Here is a 24889-nt window from a genome sequence, read left to right as displayed (position 1 = left end):
AAATTGAACCATTTTAAAGTGTACAGTTCCTGGGGCCCCTGGGTGGCTCAGTTGGCTGAGCGTCTGCCTTTGGCTCCAGTCATGATCTCTAGGTCCTGGGGTTCCTTGCTCAGCGGAGAGTCTGCTTCTCCCTCTCCCTCTGCCCCCCAACTTGTGCATGCTCTGTCAAATACATAAAATCTTAAAAGAAAGGGATGCTTGGATGGCTCAGCCGGTTAGGCAGCTGCTTGGCTCAGGTCATGATCCCGGGGTCCTGGGATGATGGAGTCCCGCATCAGGCTCCTTGCTCGGTGGGAAGCCTGCTTCTTCTCCCTCTGCCTCCAGCTTCCCCTCACAGCTCTCTCTCCCTCCCTCTGACAAGTAAATAAGTAAAATCTTTAAAAATAAATAAATTGGATAATAAATTGATCGCCTGCTTGTGCTCTCTCTGTCAAATAAATGAATAAAATCTTAAAAAAAAAAAAAAAAAGTAAATTGGGCGCCTGGGTGGCTCAGTTGGTTAAGCAACTGCCTTCGGGTCAGGTCATGATCCTGGAGTCCTGGGATCAAGTCCCACATCAGGCTCCCTGCTTGCCAGGGAGTCTGCTTCTCCCGCTGACCCCTCTCATGTTCTCTTTCTCTCTCTCTCTCTCAAATAAATAAATAATTTAAAAAAATAAAAATAAGTAAATAAAATATCAAAGAAAAATAAAGTGTACAATTTCCGTACAGTTGAACCATTGCCCTATAAAGAACCCACCATTCACACTAGCAGTCCCTCCCCATCCCGAGCTCCTAGCCCCTGGCAACCACTAATGTGCTGTCTCTATGGACTGGCCCACTCTGGATAGTTCATATGACTGGAGTCGTACAGTCTGTGACCTTCTGTGCCTGGCTGCTTCCACTTAGCATGTTTTGAGGTTCATCCATGCCCATCCTCGTCATGGATTTTATATTCCACTGTACAGACAGACCACATTTTGTTAATCTGTTCACCAGTTGATGGACATTTGGGTAGTTTCCACCTTTTGGCTATACGCAATAGCACTGCTATGAACACTTGTGTATAGGTTTTGGTTTGAATACCTGTTGTCATTTCTTTTGGGTACATATCTAGGAATGTTAATTGTTGGGTCAACTGGTAATTCTATGTTTAACTTTTTTAAGAACTGAAGACCGTTTTCAATATTCTTTTGTCATGAGCATTATGAGCAGATACCACTCTGCAAAAACAAAAAATACATGAAGGTATATATACTCATGGAAAAAAAGAGCGTACTGTCAGTGCAAAGGGTTATCATTAGGTAAGAAATAAGTAAATTTTTATCTAGATGCTTTTTTAAAAAGATTTTATTTATTTATTTGACAGACAGAGATCACAAGTAGGCAGAGAGTCAGGTAGAGAGCGAGAGAGAGGAGGAAGCAGGCAGGCTCCCTGAGGAGCAGAGAGCCCGATGTGGGACTTGATCCCAGGACCGGGAGATCATGACCTGAGCCAAAGGCAGAGGCTTAACCCACTGGGCCACCCAGACACCCTATCTAGATGATTTCTAAGGAAAACTGCATTTTGGACTTAAGGTTTCAATTCAAATTCCACTCCTTTTTACCATTCTAGTTCTGGGTGTGGGCTACAGGGAGAACTCAGATCAAATGCCAGGCCTGTCAGTTTCAGCTGTGCACTGCTGTATAGGTTACTTAACCTCTCTGCACTTGGGCTGTAAAATAAGGAAAGATCATTGACCTGTGAGAGCTGGATAAGCCAAGGGCTGTGTCACTCCTAGGCTTGTGCTTGATAGGTTAGTGGCCTTAGGCTAGCAGAGTGCAGGAGTCACCCTCTTCTTCTCCTGGGACCGCTGCTCTCTGCACCCCTAAGCTGCTCTGATTCCCCACATGCTCAAGGAACTGCTGGAGTTCTGGCTTGCTAGGCCATCCCTCTCCCACAATTTCATGACCTCTAGGGCTAAACCTCTCAGAAGAGGGACCAACCAGGGTGCAAGGGGACAGGTGCTAGGAAAGGAGCCTGTTGTCTACCAAGGACTGCCCTAGGACGGGGAGCATAGGTTTGCTTTATGGAGCCATGGAGCCCAGGGCCATAAATATGAAGGAGTTGGGTGCACGCACAGGGAGAGAGATTTGGGTTTACCTGGAGCAATAACTTTTTTTTTTTTTTTTTTAAGATTTTATTTAGGGACATCTGGGTGCTTAATCGGTTAAGTGTCTGCCTTTGGTTCAGGTCAGGATCCCAGTATCCTGGGATCAAGTTCCACATCGGGCTCCTTGCTCAGTGGGGAGCCTGCTTCTCCCTTTGTCTGCCATTCCGGGGCTCCCCCCCCTCTTGCTCTCTCTCAATTAGGGGGAGGGGGCAGAAGCAGAGCAGGGAACCTGATGTGGGGCTCAATCCCAGGGTCCTGAGATCATGACCTAAGCCAAAGGCAGATGCTTAACAGACTGAGCCACCCAGGTGTCCCCAGAGGAACAACTTTTTAATTGAGAGGAGGATGTAATGCCAAGCACGGTGTCAAGCACTGTTACGTGATCCTACACAAAGTATCTCCATTTCACTGATGAGAAAACTGAGGCTCAGATTCCTTTGTTACTTTGCCCAAAGTAACAAAAATAAATGTGAAGTGCTGCCTATTTGTACCCAGGGCTGTCTCAGTGTAGAACTTGGAAGCTTAGCCTCTGTGCTAAGGGGTCAATGGCCAAGTACTTGACAGATATTAATAACCACTAATCATTATCTGATAACAACACTGGTGTATGTAGAGCTGAAGGTGTAGCAATGCAATGAGTAGTTTGGGGTGGGGAGTGGGAGTTGTTTCTCCCCAAGTTCTGGCAGAGGCTGGATTAGCTTTTCGTAGAGATTTAAGTCTTTGATGCAGATGACTGGATTTGGGTCCCAGGTTCTAGTTTTGAGAGTGCAAGGAGATGCCCAAGATATATCCACAGAGATTTAGCTGTAGTTGTTTTCAGATGGGCCTAGGCATCACTCTTTTTCCAAAAGCAGTTCTGGCCTGCAGTGAAGTGTGAGGTTCACTGGCTTGGATGACCTCTAGGGTCCCTTCTAACACAGATTCTATGATCTGCAATGCCTTAACACCCACTTCGGGGAAAGCCTTCCATTGGGTGAGACATTGTCCTCTCCCTCTCCTGCCTTCTGATTCCCTAAGGCCCTAGAGAGAATGAGTGCAGCTGCTCCCTTCCCCTATGAACACAGGCTTTGGGGAAGACAAAAAAGATTGCAAAGATGCAGGGACAGGAGCCTCACTGCCACTTTCAGTGGTGAGGATGATGCCAGCTCATCTTCCTTCCTTGCCCTGCTCTACTCCACTCCATGAAGAGCCTCAAAACTGTCACTTGCCCCACTGGGCCCTGGTCTGGTGCAACCATTCCTACTTTCAGCTCCTTGGTCTTTATCAGACACTGCCCAGTGGGGTCAGCTTCCTGGGCAGGACAGGCAATTCTGCAGAGTTTTTCTGGTCCATTGGTTCCGTCCTCTCCCAGCTTCTGGGAGGCCAGCAACAGGCAGGGACGTAGCCCAGAGAGTCACTCTCAGTGACCTTCGGTTCTCTGGGAAGGGCTCAAAACTGGTAAAAGTTTAGCAAGTACCATTTAATTGTTGCCAGAACTTTTTATTTATTTTTTTTTTTTAAAGCAGACTTCCTGGGGAATAAAATTTGAGGACTCTGTAAGAAAAGATCTGCCACCTGCTTTTGAGATTAAAAATAGCAAGTATGAAATGAACTCAGTACCATGCTGTGGGACCTCAAGTGAGTTAATTTCAGCTGCTGAACCTCAGTTTCCCCATCTATGAAGGCAGATGGTCAGTGGCTGGGTAGAAACTGGCAAGTGGGGTAGGGGCTCTGGATGCTGAGAGGTAGGGTGTAAGCTGGGAGACCCAGAGCACAGCCTAGGAACTTTTGGCCTGCCACCCTTTTGGGTTCCTGATTGTTGTTTTTTATTTTATTTTTATTTTTAATTTAATTTTATTTTTAAAAGATTTTTATTTATTTATTTGACAGACAGAGATCACACGTTGGCAGAGAGGCAGGCAGAGAGAGAGGAAGGGAAGCAGACTCCCCGCCGAGCAGAGAGTCCGATGCGGGGCTCGATCCCAGGACCCTGAGATCATGACCTAAGCCGAAGGCAGCGGCTGAATCCACTGAGCCACCCAGGCACCCCTAATTTTTATTTTTTAAAAGATTTTATTTACTTGACAGAGAGAGAGAGCACAAGCAGGGGAAGCGCCAGGCAGAGAGGGAGAGGGAGAAGCAAGCTTTCCACTGAGCCAAGAGTCTAATGCTGGGCTCCATCCCAGCAAAGGAATCTGAGCCTCAGTTTTCTCATCAGTGAAATGGAGATTCTTTGTGTAGGATCACATAACAGTGCTTGACACCCGTGCTTGGCATTACATCCTCCTCTCAATTAAAAAGTTAAATCCCAGGACCCTGGGATCATGACCCGAGCTTAAAACAGATGCTAAATCGACTGAACCACCTGGGTGCCCCATCATTGTTTTTTTAATCTTCTACTTTCCTTGCAAGTTCTTAGCATCTCATTGTCTCTCCCATCTTGGGAGAGGAAATGCAGTCGTTGACATGTTAGTATAAAAATACTTCTCTCAGGGATTTTTCCATGGCACTCAAGCCTATCATTCATTCCATGTTTATTACCGAATTATTATTCCCTTCTACAAGGACCTGGGCTGGGTACCAAGGATTCAAAGATTTTTTTTTTTTTTTTTTTAAAGGCATCATTCCTGACCTCAGGGTCCTCCCCTAATTTTCAGGGGGATATAAGAAATAAGCTTTTGGTGTTTTGTTTTTGGAAGTGGGGGAAATACTGCCTCTTGGGCTTGAAGTGAAGTTCTTGGTTCTATTCCTTTGCTGATTTTATAATCACTCCTCTTGTTGCCCTACAGCTTTGAGGCCATCAGAGAACTTCCAGAGCCCAGATCTCACTTAGCACCCCCAAAAGCCTGGATAATACTCACGAAAGCCTGAAAGACATCTCTAGTTTTACTTTGTGGAAACAAATTGTTGGGGCACCTGGGGTGGCTCAGTCTGTTAAGTGTCTGCATTCAGCTAAGGTCATGATCCCAGGACTCTGGGATGGAGCCCCACATCAGGCTGCCTGCTTCTCCCTCTCTCTCTGCTGCTCCCTCTCTTTGTGCTCTCTTGCTCTTTTCCTCCAGTAAAGACATTGAAAAAAAAAAAAAAAAAGCCTCAGAAAGTAAAGTACTTGCTCATGGTCACACAGGTTGCTATGGTCACCTGGACTCAAACCTCGGTCTTCTGGCATAGGCATTTTGGAAATATAGTTTGCCTTGGATTTGACCCTGCAATCCTGCAATTTAGGTTACTATGTGGCCCAGAGTAAGGGAGGCAAGAAGACAGAGCTCAGAAACTTGGGCCTGAAATGGTCCAGTCTCTGATCTTGACCTGCACCATTCTGACCTTGACCTTCAAACTAGCAGCAGGACCACAGGCAATAATCACAACCCCAAGAGCTTCCCATGAGGTTATTTGTCTTACATAACACATCCCCAAACTTATGTCTTAGTATCCCCATTTTACTGATGAACTGATTGATACTGAGCTGGTAACTCCAAGGTCACCAGATCAAAATCGCATCACAGGGCTGCTTGGTGCTTTTCCCACCACCTATGCCATCCACCAGTAGCTAGGTGAGTTCCCCTTAATACTTATGAGCCCCCGTTTTCTAATCTATAACTAGGGATAGCAGGAACAATGGGAGAATTGGATGAGAAGACATATTCACTGTCCGAGTAGAAGGAGGCATTTTGTAAGTGCCAGCATCCTGCCTCCTTCTCTTCCTGAGACCTCTTGTACCCAAGTGGAGCTTAAACCTATACATGCCAAGAAAAACACCTCCAATATATCCTAGCCTTTGGGCCTCAAGGTCACCCTCTCTAGCTGCCTTCCTATCACACAGGCTTTCCCGAAAGTAGGGGAGGTAGAATTAGAATGGGGGGCCTACTTGGAAGTAGCCTGGCCTACCCTCAGGATGCCAGGTCCAAGGCAGTGTTTCTCAAGAGTAAGGACATCTGGCTCTTTCCCTTATCCCAGGAATGAACTATCAAACCATAATGTATGTACCTACAGTAAATCAGAGAGAAAGGGGCGGGCACCAGATAACCTAGATGCCCCAGGAATGGCCCAGTACCATTTCAATAAAGACTTATGGAAACCTACTACTGCAAATGCCCATCTCTCATCAAGCTATCTGCTAGAGGCAAGGGGGCTGCAGAAATCGAGGGTAAGTGAATACACTTAGCAGCGCTTGTGAGCACTGCTCAGAGTCAGAAATTTTCCCATCTGGTAGGTAAGACTGGAAGATAAGGAATTCCCAGGCTCAAGAGGACACAGAGGAGGCCCTCTGAGAGTAATCAGAAAGATCAGGGAACTGGGAAAGAGGGGTAGTTCCAGGCAAAGGGAACAGAAATGTGAGAATTTCAGAGGTCATGTGGAGCCGAGCACTGGGAGAGAAGGGCACTGAAAAGGCTATTAGATGATGGGCTACTAGGTCACAGTTGGGTAAGACAAAGATATTAGTTCCCAACCTCCAGGCAGTCTGCCGGACTGGTACACCCCAAACTCCTCTCTTTGGCCCCATCTGCCTCAACCCCAACTCCAACCGGGCACTGATGGATACTCATGCCAGGTTGGGTGGGAGCTTTGCATTTATATGATCTCCAAATTCCCTTGGGGTCAGAGATTCTCCCATTCCCAGGACAATCGACATATAGAGGAATAAGTTGTTGCCCCTAAAGTGCTTAAGGTCTGGTCACACACGAAGCTTTCAGAGGCATTAAGAATTTGAATATAAGGTGTTTCTTATGAAAGCAAAAAGAAAGGGACACCTGGGTAGCTGGCTCAGTTGGCTAAGCATCTGCCTTCGGTTTAGGTCATGATCCCAGGGTCCTGCGATCCAGTCCAGCATCAAGCTCCTTGCTCATCGGGAGCCTGCTTCTCCCTCTGCCTGCTCTGCTTGCCTCTCTCCCTACTTTGTGCTCTAAATCTCTCTGTGACAAATAAATAAATAAAAATCTTAAAAAAAAAAAAAAGAAAGCAAAAAAGAAAAAAACTGGAAATCATTTAAATGTCTAACGAGAAATGAGTTAAATTCTGGCACACCCAATACGGGTTAAGCAATCATTCAAAATTATGACCAAAGAGGGGTGCCTGGCTGGCTCATTTGGTAAAACATAACACTCTTGACCCCAGGGTCATGAGTTTGAGCCCCATATTGGGTGTGAAGCCTACTTTATTTATTTATTTATTTATTTAAGATTTTACTTATTTGAGAGAGAGAGAGAGACAGCCATGAGCAGGGGGAGGGGCAAGGGAGAGGAGGAAGCAGACTCCCTACTGAGCAGGGAGCCAGATGCTATGCAGACATTAAGATCACGCCTGAGCCAAAGTCAGACACTTAACCCACTGAGCCACCCAGGCACCCGGAGCCTACTTTAAAAATAAATAAATAAATAACTTAAAAGAAATGTTTGTGATAAATTTCAGAGGAAAAGGAGTATTTAAATTGTTTAGCAGTTTTGGGGGCGCCTGGGTGGCTCAGTGGGTTAATCCTCTGCCTTTGGCTCAAGTCATGATCTCAGGGTCCTGGGATCAAGCCCCACATTGGGTTCTCTGCTTGGCAAGGGGCCTGCTTCCTCCTCTCTGCCTACTTGTGATCTCTGTCTGTCAAATAAATAAATAAATAAAATCTTAAAAAATAAAATTGTTTAGCAGTTTTGTTTTTTAAAATAGGCTCGGACAAAAAAACCAGAGGGAAATATTAAAAATGTTGCTCTCCAGATTTCAAATTGTTTTCTAAACTATTATATAGCTTTCAACTATTCAACAATAAGTGTGTATTGCTATTGTCACCAGAAAAGTAATAAAAATTATTTTAAAAATCATCAGCTTCTGGGCGCCTGGGTGGCTCAGTGGGTTGGGCTGCTGCCTTCGGCTCAGGTCATGATCTCAGGGTCCTGGGATTGAGTCCCGCGTCTGGCTCTCTGCTCGGCAGGGAGCCTGCTTCCCTCTCTCTCTCTCTCTCTCTCTCTGCCTGCCTCTCCATCTACTTGTGATTTCTCTCTGTCAAATAAATAAATAAAATCTAAAAAAAAAAAAAAAAACATCAGCTTCATGTCACAGAAAAATAGTGATGAGGGTCAATAGTGGACCCTACTCTGTTTTTGTGTTTTTAAGAAATCTCTACACCCAACATGGGGCTCAAGCTTAGGACCCAGAGATCAAGAGTCACATGTAACACCAACTGAGCCAGCCAGGCACCCCCATTTGTCACCTCTTTGGGCCTCAGCTTCCTCATCTATAAAATGAAGACCTGAGGACAAGATAAGAATCCCTTCCTCTTTGAAAAATTCAAACTCACTTCTATAGGATACCTGAATTTAGAAAACTGGCCCCGCGTCCTCTTCCTGGAAAAAGTGGGGCTGAAAAAGGATCTTGAGGGAAGGATTTGGATTGAGGAAGAATATTGCTGGGCCAAAGTTGGAGGCATGTCTAATGAGAAGCTCTATTCTAGGGAAGAGGGTTTAGGAGTGGGAATAGAGCCACAGTGGAATGAGGCGTCTGAAGGATGGCCAGGGTATCTGCAGGTTCACCAGGCTGGCTCCATCTGGAAGTGCCAGAAAGAACCTAGAAAACTCTGGGTTAATTGAAGCACCTATCACTAACAGGAGTGCCTGATTCCTATAGGAGCAGTTCCTATCATAATGGGGCCTGAGCCAAGTGTTGGCAGTGTGGCCGGTGGGAAACCAGGGTGCTCCTGGTCTTGACATCAGCACACAGTGGGTCCCGAGCACACAGTGGGTGTTCAGCAGTTTACTGAAAGAATATGTCACTGGGAAAGATATTACCTATCTCTAGACCTCAATTTACTTATCTGTGAAAGGGCAGGTTAGGAAGGGGATCATAATTTGTTGGGGAGACTAAGTCACAGGGACACTATATACTTCCACACTTGACACTCCCATATGGTGGTGCCAGCCCTATTTAGAGGTCTGCATATTGAGGCTCAGATAGGTTGAGTCATTTATCCAAGGTCTGGGTCCCAACTGGTCCCAACTGGTTCAACACTGCGAACCCAGCTTCCCCCACTCCACCAACACTGTGCCTTACTTCCAATCTCAAACCTAGGTGCCATGACCTGGTTTGGCGGGGAAAGTCAGAATCGCACCCAGAGACCCCTGAACCACGCCGGGCTCACACAGGATTCCCCTAACCTCTCAGCAGTGTCTTCCCAATTCCACACGGGACCTCTGGCCGGGATCCCCTGGGGTGCGGCTGGAACTTCCAGGCGGGGGGTGGTGACTGGGAGCGCCCAGTCCTCGAGGACCTCCCCCCGGGTCAGCTCGGGGCCGCTGCCATCTCAAGCGCGACCCGAGCGGGGCACGGAGTTTTACAAGGTGGTGGCAGGGTCTGGCCAAGTCCGCGCGGGTTCTCAAACCAGAGGCAAACGAGCCTGCGGACCGCGCGCTGGAGTCCCGCGGAGGGGGTCACCACCGTCCCGCCCAAAGGCTGCTCTCCCCTCCCCCCCCCCGCCCTCGAGCTCTGAATAGGAGGAGGGGAAAAGGTGTGTGTGTGGGGGGGGGGGGCGGTATTTAAGCTGAGGGAGGAGAGGACCCCAAGGCGGAGGTGGGGGTTGGGGGGAAGGAGGCATTGAATGGAATCTTGCTCATTCAAGGTATCCCCTCCCGAGGCTAATAACCATTCGGGTCCCAAAAACTTGTCTCCCCGCCCAGAGTCCTTATTCAGTGACTAGGAGCGGGAAGGGAGTTTGAGATCTAAGTCCCACCCTCTGGGCTGGAAGCCTGAAGCCAGAGAGGGGAAGTGATTTCCTCAAGGTCACGCAGCAAAACAGCGGCCAGTCAGAGCCAAACCCCAGGTGTCGGGCTCCCGACCGCCATCACCCTCAGAACCCAACCCCCAACAGTCCTGCGCTCGGGGAAGGCAGAAGCATGGCCGGGGGCTGAGAGGCTGGACTTGGGGGTGAAATGAGTGCGCGGGACACTCTGTAACCCCCAGTCAGGGTACGAGGGGAGCTTTTCCTCCGCGACGACCCAGGAGCCTCGCTTCGGGCGCCTCTCGCGTGGGGCCGGCGGGCCACGGATAGCTGGGGACAAGCGAGCGCGGGTGCCTGGCACGCAGCTCCACCTCCCGCGGGCTGGGACAGCACGGAGCGCACGGACCCTTTAAGAAAGTTCACTGGGCGAGTTCATCAAACTTTAAAAACTTGTCACAGTAGGGTAAGGGGAAAGGAAAGAGAGGGTAAGAGACGACGAGGGAGAGGGGAAAAGCCTTGCCGGAGGCTGGCGCGCTGCAGCCCCGGCCGGGGCTAGCCCTCAGTGGGCGGCGAGGATTGGCTGCGCGTTCCCCCGGAGACCGCGAGGAGGGCGGGGGAGGGGGCTGGCCGGGCCCCAGCTGAGGCCGGTTCCGGCCCCCGCCCCCCGCCCCCGCCCGGCGCCCGCCCCCTCCCCCGGCGCCCGCCCCCCGCCGCAGCCGCCGCCGCCGCCGCGGGCGCACTCGCCGGTCGCAGTGAAAAGGCGGAGGCGGCGGCCGCTCGGGCTCGGCTCCGGTTCCGAGTGCCCCCCCCGCCGCACCCCCCTCCCCACCTCCCGCACCCGCCAAACTTGATGTGACCCCAGCCCGACGCGGCGGCTGCCCCTCTCACCGCCCCGCGCGCCCCCCACCGCCACCCCGCCCGGCACTCCCGGAGCGCACCGCTCACCGCGCCCCTTCCCACCTCCTCGCCGGGGCCGGGCGCCGCGCTCGCCCTCAGCGTTCCCTTCCCCTCGCCACCCCCACCTCACCCCCCGCACCATGAGCAACCTGAAGCCGGACAGCGAGCACAGCACCAGCACCGGCACCGGCACGGGCACCGGCACGGGCTCCGGCGGCACTCTGGAGGAGGAGGTGGGTCTGCGGCCCCGGGACTTGTCGGGGTGAAGTGCACGCGGAGGTGGGCGGGGGAAAGGGCGCGCTGGGCCTCCCGCGCCGCGCGGGGCCGGTCTGGCAAGCGCTCCGGGCGCCTTCCCGCCGCTGCCCTTCGGTCAGGGAGGAGCAGCCCGTGTCCGGCGGGCGGGGGCGCGCGGCCTGGACTGCCCCGCCGGGCGGGCATTGTCTCCCCGCCCTCCCGAGCTCGGGGCGGGCCGCGCGCCTGCCGCCGTCCGTGCGTCCCGTGGTGGGCGAGCGGCGCGTTGCCTGCCCCATGCCCGCTGCCCGCGCGTCTCTTGTTCTCCACTCTCGGAACGGCCCGCTACAGCCTTCCGAGGCGCTCCTCGGGTAAGGCCGGGACTCCCGCCTCCGCTGGAAGGAACTAAACGGGATTAGGACCGCGGGCGGGCGGCACCCTCACTGCCTTACACTTTCCACCCTGACCCCTCCCCGTGACCTTGGAGTCCCGGGCCGGCCGCCCCGCGCTTTGGTTCACTACAACTGAGCTGTAGTCACGGGGGGGTGGACGGACTTTCCTTGCAGCCCCAGAACTTGGGCTTTGGCAAAGAGGTCGGCGGGTGGTTAGTGAGAGTTGAGAAAGAGATGCCTGAAGATACTTCTTTCCCGGTTCTCCTCCCTTCGGTTTTGACCCGGCAGGCAATCAATCCAGGACCCCAGAGCTGGCCTGGGTGGGATTCTGCAAGGAGAGGCGACATTATCTTGACCACCGGACATGTGCTAAGAGGAGGGCTTGTGAGGCGGCTTCGTGGAATCAGCAGTAGCTGGGTGGTTAATGGGATGGCCAAATCGGGGAGGGTGTTTGTGGGCGGGGTGGGGTGGGGTGTGAGGTGGTGGATATAAGCCTGAGAGCTGTGGGCAGCGAATGGAGACCAGGACCTGGGCCGGCTGAGACAAAAAGTGGTGTGGAAGGGGCAGGCTTTGCAGTTGTCTCCCAAGGGCCTCTGGCAAGCTCTGTCACTCCAGGGCTGAGAGACCCTTCCTGCCGGGCCCTGGAAAGCCCTTGCCCAGGAAACCAAGGGCCAGTTATCCACCCTGAGCTCCTTTCCCCTTGGTCTGAGGATAGTAACCGCAGAGCCCCTGATGGGGGCCGGTGCTGCTGCCTCCCTCCAGTGCAGTGGCCGTGGTGCCGGCGGGCCGTGCTGTAGGTGTGGTGCAGAATGGCGGCGGTGGCCCATTGCTGGGCTGGGCTCCTCACTGTGGGAGGGATGGTGGGAGGGTCACACCACCGGCACCCACTCTTAGTAATTCAGAGGGTTGCTGCTAGTCCGAGTCCACCAATGGCATGGCATCTTGAGAATCTAGGTCTAGATCTCACTTTTTTGGGCGAAGGGGTGGGAAATATATAACTTCACACAGAAGGATGACAAGGGAGGGCCTGACATTTGTCCGCTGGGGTTGTGTGGGCTCCAGTGCAAGGGATGGGGGTTGGCTCCTGAAGTCCTTGTCTTCCTCGGACCTTGACATGCTGACAGGCCCATGGCACTGGTGGGAACCTTAACCCCATCCTAACTGTACCTGGTTGTTCAGAATCTCTCCTGAGAGTTGAGGGGAGGGTGACAGGGTTGCTGGTGTATATGGGATCTCTGCTTGGCCTCTTGTGAAGCTGGGCAAAGACCCAGAAGGCCACTAGTGCTAGATGGTTGACTTCAGCAGGGGGTTCACTCAAGAGGCTGGGCTGACCCTCAGACCTACCCCCTTTGAAGTGGGATGGGTGAACCTTGTGGCCAAGCTAAGTTCTTAGAGAAAGCATGTGAAGTATTGGTCACTTTTTTCTAAGTGCTTTTTCTGAGAGAGAAGGCAGAATCTTCAAGAAGTGGAATCCCTGTGACTCCTCCTTAGGGGCAGAGGTGGGTCACAGCACCGTAGTGGTTAAGGGAATCAGCGCACCTGGTGCTGATGGAGGGGCACAGGCTTGTATGTAACAGAGTTCTAAAATTAAAGTTCTGGGAATCTCCTGGATTCTAGTGTCTGCTCTGGTCAGGTTAAGTGCAAGGATGAGCCCCCTCTCATTAGACTTCTGGACCAAGAGCTCTTCTGCTGAGGTTCCTTGTTGAATTGGTGGTTTGAGCTGGAACTGAATTCCTTCCCTTTAGCTTAGCTTCCCCCTTGGCAGTCATTTCTGCATCCCCCCAGGAGCCACCATCTGGGGAATCTCTGTTAGCTGGGGTAGTTTACTCTCATGGCTGAGCCAGGCTGGCTCTCAGAGATTAGGTAAAGCAAGCTTGGAAAACCAAGGAATCCTTCTTGCCCACCAGAAGACCTCAATTCCTAAAGGTGTTAGGTGGCTGGAGAAAGGGGTTTGTTGTCATGGTTCCAGAAGGGGGTATCAGTAGGGCTGCTCCTTTGTGTAGCCTTGACTTTTCCTGCTTGACCACCTTATGGCTGGGGGCTTTATCCCTATCACAGGCATTAGGTTCCTTTACTGGTTCAGGGAGCAGCATTACAGGTTCAAGGTCACAGACTAGAAGGTAAGAAGGAGGAGGGGATGGAGGTTAAATGCAACAGTAGGTAATATAAGGGATATCAGCAAGTGATGCAGTGGTGCCCCTGAGAAGGTAGAGATCAGCCCTTCCTGAGATGTGGCCAGGTTAGGAGGTTGGGAAGCCTGTGCTGGTCAGAAAGTGTTCCAAGAAGAGCACATAGCAGATGTCAGAGGGAGAGGTAGATTGTGGAACCGCAGGAGTACCTGGTGTTTGCTAGGCTGCAGCCGTCCTGGGGGCCACATTATGAAGAGTCCAAGATCACGCAGGGCTGGGGGGAAATGGGCCTTTTTCTGCCACTTGGAAAGGAGATGTGTTAGAAGCTATGGTACTTTTTGAAAGCTAAGGAGGATGGCGATGAATTAAGGAGAAGGTCCGCAGGGGAAGAGCTAAGTGTCCCTTTTGATCTGGAGGCTATGCCTTAACCCAGGTGGGTCATGGCTGGTGCTGGGAGCTCCAGAAAGTACGGTGAGACTGTAGCACAGGGCAGGCTTGCCTCTGATGCTTTGGAACCCCAGACCAAAGCATGCCTTAGTGATTCTGTAGGGCTGGCTAGAGCGTTACAGTGTTTCTGGGGAGGGGTACTTGTGGTTTGAAAGCATTCTATTTTGAAAAAGGAGACTTTCATAATACATGATGAAACTAAGTTAAGTAATTATTCACTGTGTGGGGGGGTGGCAGAGCTGAAGGGAGCGTAGTATTTGGAATCTTGGGGTGGAAGGAGTTCAAGTTTCTAAGAGTTAAAGAAATTTTTTTGCCAGCCTAATGGTAAACTGTAGAAAGGCAGCCAAAGAGGCGACAGCTTAACCTGAGGGTCTTGGCCTCTCCTGTCCTCCCACTCCATCTTTGCTGGTCTGTTGCATCCAATGGATCCAGGCCAGTGTGGCTGCTTGCAGGCCTGGCACCCCTTGGTCTGTCCTGTGTCCTCTAGAGGTCTCTGAGGAGCCAGCCACGTCCCTGGCAGGATGGGCCAGGGTTAGCACTCTAGATGAAGGTGAAGGAATTCTGGGGTCCAGCATGTGACTCAGCCACTTCCCTTTTTCTCTGCCATCAGAAATCTTTGACAGAATCCAGGACATCTTGGTGCTCTATCTGTAAGCTTTTTATTATTTGTTTGTTTGTATGAGTGAAGGCAGGCCTCTGTTCTGGGCGTTTACCTGGAGACAGAGCCCCGGCAGATAGGCTCAGGCAGATTCTATAGGCTGGGGTTGTTGTGGATGTGACCTCTCTGCTCAAATAGTAATAGAGAGGCTGTCCTGGTATTAGTGAGCATGCCCAGCTTTCGTGCCGGGCGTTATTCTAAATACCTGACCATTTTACCTCCTTGAACTTTCACAACAGCTCTGTGAATTGCTTTACTTTATTGTCATCACCACGTTATGAATGAGGAATCTGAGACCAAAAGTTTAAATAACTTTCAGGTAGGGGCCCTGGGTGGCTCAGTTGGCTGGGTGTCCAGCTCAGGTCATGATCTCAGGGTCCTCAGATCAAGTGCCATGTCAGCCTCCGTGCTTGGCATGGAGTCCTCGGGATTCTCTCCTTCTCCCTCTGCTCCCTGCCCCCCGCCCCCAGCTTGTGTGTGTGTATGTGTGCGTGCATTCTCTCAATTAAATAACATCTTTTAAAACTATCACGTAGCTAGTAAGTAGATAATTTGGGATTTGAACCCAGAATTTGCCCTTAACCACACGCTATACCTGCTGTTCCGTTTTACATTAGGGTTTTTGGTGAGGGTTGGGGGCTTGGGGAGTAAAGTCCTTCAACTAAAGTTTTTGAGGCCCGAGCTTTGGGTAATGTTGCTGCAGGCTAGTTCCCATTGGGCTCAGGCATCTGAGGACTGGGTGATGGGAGCTGGCAGCCCTTGGGAGAGGAGCCTTTTATCACAGGTATTGTTGAGAATTGCTATCACGGGATGATAAAAGCAGACCAAGCCCGTTTTATTATTCAGCCTCCATGGTAGTACACCCCCTTGTTGCCTGTCCTGGGGCTTACTGCTTTCATTCCCACCCCTACCCCTGCCCCCAGCCCACCTTGGTACCCTGCTGCTTTGGGCATCTTAATTGAAGAAATGGTACCCACTCTAAAGTGACTGTCATTTTGTGGGGGAGGGGGCGGGCATCATTCTGTTGAGGTGCCTTATCTCTTCTTTTCCTGCACATGGGCAGCCTGTCTAGCTTATCCCAATAAGAACCAGCTTCTCAATCCCATTCAGCATTTGGACCTTTTGATTTCTTCTCATCCCCATCTCCAGAGAGGGGCTGAGGAGTACTCAAAGTGGAGTCAAGACATGAAGTGTGGGATGCCTTGCTTTTTGCTCTCGTGCTCTCCACTCACTTATCCTGTTGGGCCTCCAGACAGTCCTGAGAGCAAGAGGAGTCCATCCTACCTGCCCTGAGGGCTGGGCTCCTGGTCTGTGGCTCTCAGACTCTGCTGAGCTTTGGTTTTGGGTGGCAGTGACATCTGGTAACTTGCTTGTTTCTCTGCTGTCCCCTGACGATGGCTGCCTCAGAGGCGTGCTCACACCTCTGGCAAAGCCATGAGGCAGGAGGGCAGAGCCCATCCCTATACTTCAGAAACCGTGTTGCTGTGAGGTGGGAACTATAGATACCCCACAAAGCTCTGTGTGCTGGAACCCCATCTACTCCCTGCCCAGAGACAGCATGGCCTCCCTCTTTCTGCTGCTTCCCCTGTTGTATCCTTGGATGGAAAAAATGTGGATTCCTCTGAGATGTGCCACGGCTGACAGAAGAATCAGACCTTCCTGAAGAGTCCGCTGGTGGATGCGTCTGTGCTGGGGGCCTCTGGAGGATAGCAGGGGCTGTGGGTATGGGCGGGTCTGTCTAGGCCTGTCTGCCATGGCCTTTAGTCTTTTATGGCCCACTGAGCAGAGGCTCTTGGCTGTCACAAGTCATCAAGGCTGCCTGTATAGTTCGGAACAGGCCTGGGACTCCTGGGAAGAAAGGGTAGGGCCTGACCTAGACGAGTCTGTGGGATGAGTGTCTGGATTACCTAGCTCCCTTTTGTGGTTTGCTACCCTCTCCCTTCCCAAATGGGTCTTGGGCTTTTACTGGTAGAGGGGGTGTCAGGAGAGGTAACTGGAATAGGACCTGGACCCTTTTTTGAGAACATTTGTTGAAATGAAGACTTGGAAGGACTTTTGCCCAGACTGGCCCTCATTCTTTTTTTTTTTTTTTTTTAAGATTTTATTTATTTATTTGACAGAGAGAGATCACAAGTAGGCAGAGAGGCAGGCAGAGAGAGAGAGAGGAGGAAGCAGGCTCCCTGCCAAGCAGAGAGCCCAATGCGGGACTCCATCCCAGGACCCTGAGATCATGACCTGAGCCGAAGGCAGCGGCTTAACCCACTGAGCCACCCAGGCGCCCGACTGGCCCTCATTCTTAATGTGTGGTGGTGGCTATATCCAGGCACTGCTGGAGATGTGTGTGACCCGGGAGCTGCAATCCAAAATGCAGACCCTTGAAGCAGCTTCCGTTCCCAAACAGATTCCCTCCCAACAGAAGCATTGTGTTAGGAACCCTCTCTTACCAGGCTTCATCTGCTTCCTTCAGGTAAGTGGGCAGGTGTGGTAGGCTTGGTACTCTGTGTTCACAGTGAAATAACGTCAAGTGGTTTAAGGGTTGGAGGTACTGGTTTTGGAGCTGGGGGAGGGATATAAGGTTCTCCGGGAAATACACTTTGGTGCGTGGCAGTGGTGACAGCTGTGACTCTTGCCAGGGACAGGAACGAGCAATAGATCTGTGTTGGCTGACCACACAGCCTTAGGAGGGACAGCGGAGGTGGGTGGCACAGGAGGGAAGGAAGCCTACCCTCACCATCCTCTGTGCTGGGGACCCTGTGACCCTGCCACTTGAGTTGCCTCGGCCCCTGGCAGTGTCTAGAACCAAATGGAAAACAATCCCCTGGTGCACTGAGTCTGCACCATGCAGTTCAGGTGGTTTGGTCTGCTTTCCTATAAATGAGATGTAGGCTGTACTCAAAACAGGCTTTGTGACCAGGTCTGTCCCTGAGATGTTGTACTTTCTGTTCCTGGGGCTAGAAGTGGCTTGTAGCCTGAGGTCATAAGCCTTATTATTTAAGACTCCATTGGTACCTGGCCCTGCCCCACCCTTTAGAGAATTTCTTACCACCCCAGTTTGCTTCCCCTGAGCCCATACCTACACAGTCTGGACTCTGAGACACATGGCAGGTTGTAGGGCAAGTGCCCGACTTCCCAGGTGACTTGGGTTTTACTTCCAGCTCTGCCCCTGGCTGGCCCAGCAGCCAGTCCCTGAGCTGGTTCTTCATCTGTGAAATGGCCCGACTGCTCTGCCTGTTTCACCCAGGGACTATCCTGTTCCTATGCCAGATGGTAGGTATAAAAGACCTGGGAACCACAAAGTGCGGCCCCAGGTGGGGTCTTGAGAGCCAAACCCTGTGATTTGGGGCTGTAATTAGCAGGGGCAGGCTTAATGCTATAGAGCACATCTGAAGCCTGGTCCTTCACAGCATCGAAGATGTCCTACGTGCAGGGAAGCTGGGCAGTGTCCTAGCCCCGGAGCTGAGTGGCCCAGAGCTCTTTGGAGGGAGCATGGGAAGCACTGGTTTTCTGGGAGCCTGTGTCTCAACTCCCATCCACTGTCTGGCTGTATCTGCTTGCTCTTTTTCCCTCTGTCCTTGTTCAGCCCTTATAAGTCCTGCATCTGCGGGCCGTGTCACCACATTCCATCCACCTCTCGTCAAGTGGCCCCACTCAGAGGGACTTCTTTCCCCTGGGAGGGGTAAGAGCGACCTGCTGGTGCCAAGCCTCGGCCTGGGACCCAGGCGGCTCCCTTCCCCCACCCTGCCTTCTACATGCACACCCTAAAGAAGAAACCCTGGCCACAGAGATCTCTGGGAGGGAGTTACATGGGGGGGACTGCCCTGAGGTTTCTTTTTGTCAACCCCAACACCGCCCCAGCAGAGACCCCTTCCAGACCCCTAGGGTCTGGCTGCTGACTTCCTGCTCTGTCACTCTCTCAATCTCTGTCCCCCTTTTCATCACTTTCTTGGCCTTTTTACGTGCAGAAGGGAGTCGCTTAAGCTCTGAGCAGCTGGAGGACAATACCCAAGCCTTATCTGAGGACTCAGTCACCTTCTCCTGTGTCCCTGGTATCTCACAAGGTAGAGTGTGAAGGACCTCAAGGCCAGTACATCCTTCCTCTTTACAGTTGAAGCAGCAGAGGAAGGCTACAAAGCTATCTGCCAGGCTTGTGGCCAGGCTGGGGCTCCTTACCCAGGCTCCCTGACAGTTGGTTTGAGGCTCTTTTTCTTTTGTTTCCATATCTGAGCAACAGGTGCCTGCTGAGCAGAAGGCTGAGCCCGAGTCCTCTGGTGTCTCCATTCTCAATAGTGTTTCTTCCCCCTGGAGGAAGAATGATGATGGCTGATGCAAGCTTAGAAAGGACCTTTAGGGAACACTGGAGTGGCTCCGTCCCTTTCAGCTCAGGTCATGGTCTCAGGGTCTTGAGATGAAGCCACATATCAGGCTCTGTGCTCATGCAGAGTCTGCTTGTCTCTCTCTGTCCCCCTGCTTGCTCTTGCCCTCTCTCTCTTTCAAATAAATAAATACATCAATATCTTTAGAAAAAGAAAGGACCTTTAGTATCTTTTTTTTTTTTTTTTTTAAGATTTTATTGATTTGACAGAGAGAGAGAGCAAGCGGGCAGGGGGAGAGTGAGAGGGACAAGCAGACTCTGCACTGAGCACAGAGCCTGATGTGGGCCTCAATCTTAGGATCTTGAGATCGAAGGCAGACGCTTAACTGAGCCACTCAGGTGCCACAGGACCTTTAGTATCTTCATGTCAGGAAAGCTGTAAGCTGGATGTAACACCGGTTGCATTTCATCAACTCCCAGGGTTTGGCTGGTGGGGGTGGTGCTGACTGATGGGGTGGCCTGGGCTTCTGTTTGGACTTGGGTGTTTGGGGCCACACGTGCCCAGCTGCTCTGTGTGAGGCATGTCTGTGGCCCTGTTCCGGTGCCTGCCTGCAAGTCAGCAGGGCACAAGGCTGTTCCCACTTAGCTGGTGGGAATCGGTAGTCTGTCTTCCTTTGACTTTCCTATAATTAATTTTGTTAAGGACTAAGCATGGGATCATCCAGTAGACAAGACCCCCCCCACCCCCAAGTCAGCCTTCTGTTTCTGCCTTCTTAGCTCAGAGGCTAAAGGCCACTTGTTTTCAGGGTGCCCAAGGCCAACCTGACTGAGGGCCGAGTAAGTTGGGGTGTGAGACTGAGGTCTGCAAAGTATTGACTCATGGGCACCTGGGGACATAGAGCTCGTGGACATAGACCATGAGCAACTCGACCTCTGGGCTTTGGTTTCCTCCTCTAAAAATAAGGTTTCTTCCAGTTCAAATGTTCTGCATTTCAGTTGCTTCAGAAGCCTGGGAGTCAGGGAAGGATGTGGGAGGGGCTTCTGAGAGGCTTGTTTTTCCCTTTTTGGACTTCCCTCCTCCCCCCACTCCCTTCCCTAAGTGGTGTTTTCCATCCAGATGACACCAGAGCTTGCGTGAAGGTGTGAGTAGGTGGGGATTCAGAGTGAGCCCATCACTTCCGTAGTTTCGCTGGGACGGACAGGTGAAGTAGTTAATTCCTTTCCAGATTGAATTCCAGCTTCCAGAGATGCTACAGGACTGCTGCAAAGAATCCATTTTCAAATGTTATTTTTATCTCTTTGGTGGATGTATCTCTTGCCCCGAGTCACGTTTCCCTGGGTGTGTCCTTCCCGAGTCCCAGACCTGTGAGGCAGGGATTTGCCTCGAAGGCACAAGTCTGTTTTCTAGGGCAGAGTGTTCCCGGTGGACCAGAGGGGTTTATATGGGTTGGGATGGGGAAGAGGTCGGGGTGGTTGGTCCCCGAAGTCCCGGCAGGACTGTCTTGGAGATGACAAGGCTGGGCTTTAGAAGAAGGCTGTGGCTGTCCTTCAGAGTTAAAGGATAAGAGGGTTTCATATCCATGATCATTTCACTGTTTTTTGAAAGTGGTGTTTACCCTTTTTTTGTTGTTTTTCAAAGATTTTAAAAAATTTATTTGACATAGAGACAGAGAGAGGGAGCAAAAACAGGGAGAGAGAGAGAGAGAAGCAGGCTTCCTGCTGAGCATGGAGCCCGATGTAGGGCCCAATCCCAGGACCCCGGGATCATGACCTGAGCCGAAGGCATACATTCGACTGACTGAGCCACCCAGTTGCCCCTTCCCTTTCTGCCTCATAATAAAAGCTGGGACTTAGGGAGCCTGTCCTCTCAGCCACAGGACCCTGCTGTGCTCTCAGCTGCGAAGTTGAACGTTTAATGCTTGGTGTGAAGGGAGTCTTGTGTCGAAAAGGTCGGGGCAGGTTGGGGCTATAGGATCCTTAGTGTCAATCCTGTCCCTGTCATTGCAGAGAAGGGCTTAGGGCAGCATGGCCAGGCCCCAGCCTGCATGTGGAGTCCTCTTTGTGTGTGTGTGGGGGGTCCTTCAGTGACCACCGCCTTCTGTGGAAGCTTCACTCAGCTGTTTTCATCTGTAGAGAAAACCAACTCCCTCGTTGTCCTCCGACAGTCCCCTTCTCTTAATACCTCTACAGCCTCTGTGTGAGCGGGGTCCTGCGCGTGCCTCAGGGAAGAGGGAGACCTCTGAGCAGCTGCTGTCGAGAGAGCTGGCCTGGATTGGCGGCACTGAGTGACAGGTTTCTGCCTGGGGGAGTGTCTAGGACCAAGAGGATGTCCACCTGGACTCCTACAGAGAGGATGAGTCCTGCCTAGAGGCCTTTCCCACAGAGGTCTAAACTTGTTCTAAGGCTGATACCTTGTGCGTCACTATCCCCTTGCTCCTGAAGCTTGTTTGATGTCACTTTTTTCTGAACATGTGTAAGCAAATGTCAGTTTGTCTGAAGGAGGAACATCAGAAACACACAGATATGAATGAGATGACCAGAGTCCCTGCTTCCTACTTCTCTTCAGAAGGTCATCTTCCGGGGTGCCTGGGTGGCTCAGTGTGTTAAAGCCTCTGCCTTCGGCTCAGGTCATGGTCTTGGGGTCCTGGGATTGAGCCCCGCATCGGGCTCTCCACTCAGCGGGGAGACTGCTTCCCTTCCTCTCTCTCTGCCTGCTTCTCTGCCTACTTGTGATCTCTGTCAAATAAATAAATAAAAATCTTAAAAAAAAAAAAAAAAAAAAAAAAGAAGGTCATCTTCCTCTGCCTGGAGAGGACCACAGAGGAAAGGAGACCTCCAGTATGAGGCCTGAAGGAATAGCCAGGCACTCCAGGGAGCCTGTCATGTTGGGGTTAGAAATTGGGCTGAGCTCCACAGGGGTCTCAAGAATAATGCTGGGGGACGGGAGACCGCTTGCAGACTGCCCTTCTCCGCCCTCCCCAGAGTGAGCGCAAGGGCCTCCTGTGGGGGAGGTGAGGGCTCTTCCTCCCAGCCCTGGAGGGGCCCTATCGAGGAGCTGGACAACCTCAGGAAGTCTGACCTCCAGTGATAGCCTGGGGCATGGACTTTAATGAGACTGGACCTCCTCAACCCTTTGCTTCCAGCATCTTGGGGGAAGGACAGGCAGCAGGACTTGTCTAAAGGAAGAGCAGCCTCAGGAGCCCCCAGAGCCTGCTGGGTGGGTGGGGGACACAGTTGTGCCAGAGGCCATTTGGTTCCTCCAGGCAGGCCTGGGGCTCGCTGGGACCTCCAGCAAGACCAGGTCTGCTCCTGACCGTCATGAAGGCAGCATAGCCATGTCTGCAGTGTCTTTAGTGGGCAAGTGGCCAAGTTCCTTGTCCATGTCGACATGGTAGTTCTAGCAAGTTCCACCAGAAGAGCTGTTCCTCAGCATGTTTCTTCTTTCACTGACTTCTAAAGATTCTCTATACTTTTGTCCACTTCTCTCCTGATACTCTCCCTACCCTGTTCCAAACTTACCTTCTACCTGCACTGAGGTTGTGGTTGTGGTCCAGCACCTTCCACCAGCACTTGCCATAAAGGTGACCATCTTAGAAGGTCTGCTGTTGTCTTAGACGTTTCAGGATGGGGGAGATAATCCCTTACGTTCTCTGGATACTTCTGGAGAAAGGGTGAGTGTATGGAAGGAGAAGGGCCCAGGCAACAAGGTTGGTGCCTTCTAGCAGCCCAGGATTGTGTGAACCACCCCTTCTGTTTTCTTCAAATACTTTAAAACGTTTTTGTGTTGAATTCCTCTACTGAACACATAGAATAGGCAGGACGTGGGTGCTTTGGTTAATCTATCTAGCTTGGTATCAGCCTGCAGTTGGTGCCCAAACCCTTGTCTGTACCAAACCTCTTTCCTGAGTGTCGCACCCTATTGCCATGAGGCTGGCATCAGTGGGGGCAGAGAAGGAGGAGTCTCCAGTGTAAGCCTGGGACACAACCAGTAGGCAAGGCCTTGGAGAAGTCACTGTATGTCTCTGTCCCTGCCGTCCCCTAAAGGACCTGACTGTGCCATCAGCTTGCTGTGTTACCTTCCTATCCTGAGCCTTGGTTCCCTCATCTGCAGAGTGAGAGTGCTGAACTAGCTGCTCTCCATGGTGCCTCCCACCTTGGCCATTCCCTCCCTAGGGAAGAGGAACATTAACGAATCCAGTGACTATTTAAGGTTCACTCACCTGCATTCCCAGCTCCCGACTGACTTGGACCCAATCCAGACTCACTAGGCAACTTTATAAATACATGGCTCATGGCCCCTGATAGGGGAGGTTTTTGTGCAGGTCGGTGATGTGATTACAGGAGCCCTAAGTGAACCAGCATTTCACTGAGCCTCTGCTACGTACTGGGCATAGAGGAGAGGGAGTTCTTCATCCTGGAGGTGGATGGTATCTGCATTGTACAGACGGAGGAACTGAGCTCTGGAGAGATGACACCCCTTCCCCACGCCAGGCATAAAGCTGGGAGGCAAACTCCGGTGTAACCGACCCAAGCCTGCGCTCTCCCCCTGTGTGGTGTCACTGTGCCCTGCCGGGCCACACCTGCCCCTGGCTGGGAGTCTTTCATCTGGATGGACTGAGGGGCACAGAGACGGGGTGGGAGGGGTGGGTAGTTCAAATGCCGAGGCGTGACTCTAGGTCCCAGTGGAGCCCAGTGGCTCAGTGGGAAGGAAAGGGGAGTGAGGAGACAGAGGGACCCGAAAGATAAGTGCTATTCAGTTAGGGAATGAGGAAGGGGTGCGCTGAGGGGCAGCACAAGCAGCTGCCTTGCGACAGGCCTGTGGGGGTGCTTGTTGGGAGGGGGTAGGACTGGACAGAGCTGGAAGCAGGAAGGGGGTGGTGGTCTCTGCAACCTCCTGTCCTCTCCACAGCAGCTGAGCAGCCGGCTAGGCTGATGCTTCCTTCCACCTCTGGTTCCTTCTTGGTCTTCCCCCATCACTCCAGCATTCTAAACAGGTGCCGGGGGAAGGACCGCCTACTGAACTGACAGAACTTCACCCACCCGTGGGGCTAGTGAGGCCGCCTCGATGCCGCTCCCCCTGCCCCCACAGCAGAATGGACTGCTGGTGGCATAGATGGCTAAGTCAGGGTGCCTGGGTCTTACCCAACTCCGCTCCCTTGAGAGCTCAGCTGTATGAGCCTTTTCTGGGCCTCAGTTTTCCTGTCTGCACAAGGGGATAGGCAGAGGGCACATCATCTGGCAGTGATGCTAGGGGTCAAGTGAGTATACAGGTTAGGCTATCTGCGACCTGGCGGCTGGGGACCCACCACCTAATCTGTAACCGCCTGACCTCAGCTTGTGTCCTGGGAGATGGTGTGGTAGCCAGATGGTAGTATTTTGGACACTTTGGGACCTAAAAGGTGGAAAAGGGTCATCTGGCCCAGAGGGAAGGCTGGAAAGAGGCTCCGAGCTGGGAATGAGGGAAAGCTCCCCCATACTCACCCTCAACCCCACCCCCAGCCCAAGCAGGAAATTTTATGCTGAGAACTTGCTATTTAAGGGGGCCTCTAGGGAGGTCTGGCCAGAAAGGAGCCATTTGAGGAAGGGTTTAAAATTAGCCCGGGTGAAATGGGTGGCCCCTGGGGAGAACTGAGGCAGAGGTTTCTGTGGGGTGGCTCTGGATCCTTGTCTTTGACCAAAACCACACCCCAGGGAGTAGGACTGAGCCAGGTCCATCGAGCACAGCCCTGGCTGGGCTTGTATTGTGTCAGTCCATCTTTGGGGGGTGGGCTGGGTGCCCGGGTCTGCTGCCTTTTTTTTTTTTTTTTTCTCCTTTTTCTTTTTTTTTTTTGGAAAATGAAAACAAACAAAAATCAGTGACCCCTACCCTCTCACCCCTCCCTACCCACCTCCATCCCCCACCCCCGGGTCTGCTGCCTTTTAAGAACAAGCTGCCTGACCTGAGCCTAGCACTTCTGTTTGAGGGCTTACATGTAAATTAAAGGCCCTTCCATCAGAGGGCGGAGGCGTGTAGACA

At 51.9% G+C, this 24889-nt stretch overlaps 1 protein-coding gene across 1 annotated transcript in view; it reads left to right on the top strand.

Annotated features, from left to right (window-relative positions):
* Nucleotides 1-10538: 10538 nt before the first annotated feature.
* OAZ2 (ornithine decarboxylase antizyme 2) overlaps nt 10539-24889 on the top strand; it is a 71496-nt gene continuing 57145 nt past the window's right edge. The window contains 1 exon segment of the mRNA XM_059180778.1: nt 10539-10937. Within this exon segment, the coding sequence (XP_059036761.1) occupies nt 10845-10937 (93 nt within the window). The 5' untranslated portion in view covers nt 10539-10844.

The sequence above is a fragment of the Mustela lutreola genome, chromosome 7 (assembly GCF_030435805.1).
Source record: "Mustela lutreola isolate mMusLut2 chromosome 7, mMusLut2.pri, whole genome shotgun sequence".
NCBI classification, from domain to species: Eukaryota; Metazoa; Chordata; class Mammalia; order Carnivora; family Mustelidae; genus Mustela; species Mustela lutreola.
This window is presented reverse-complemented; position numbering and strand designations above follow the sequence as displayed.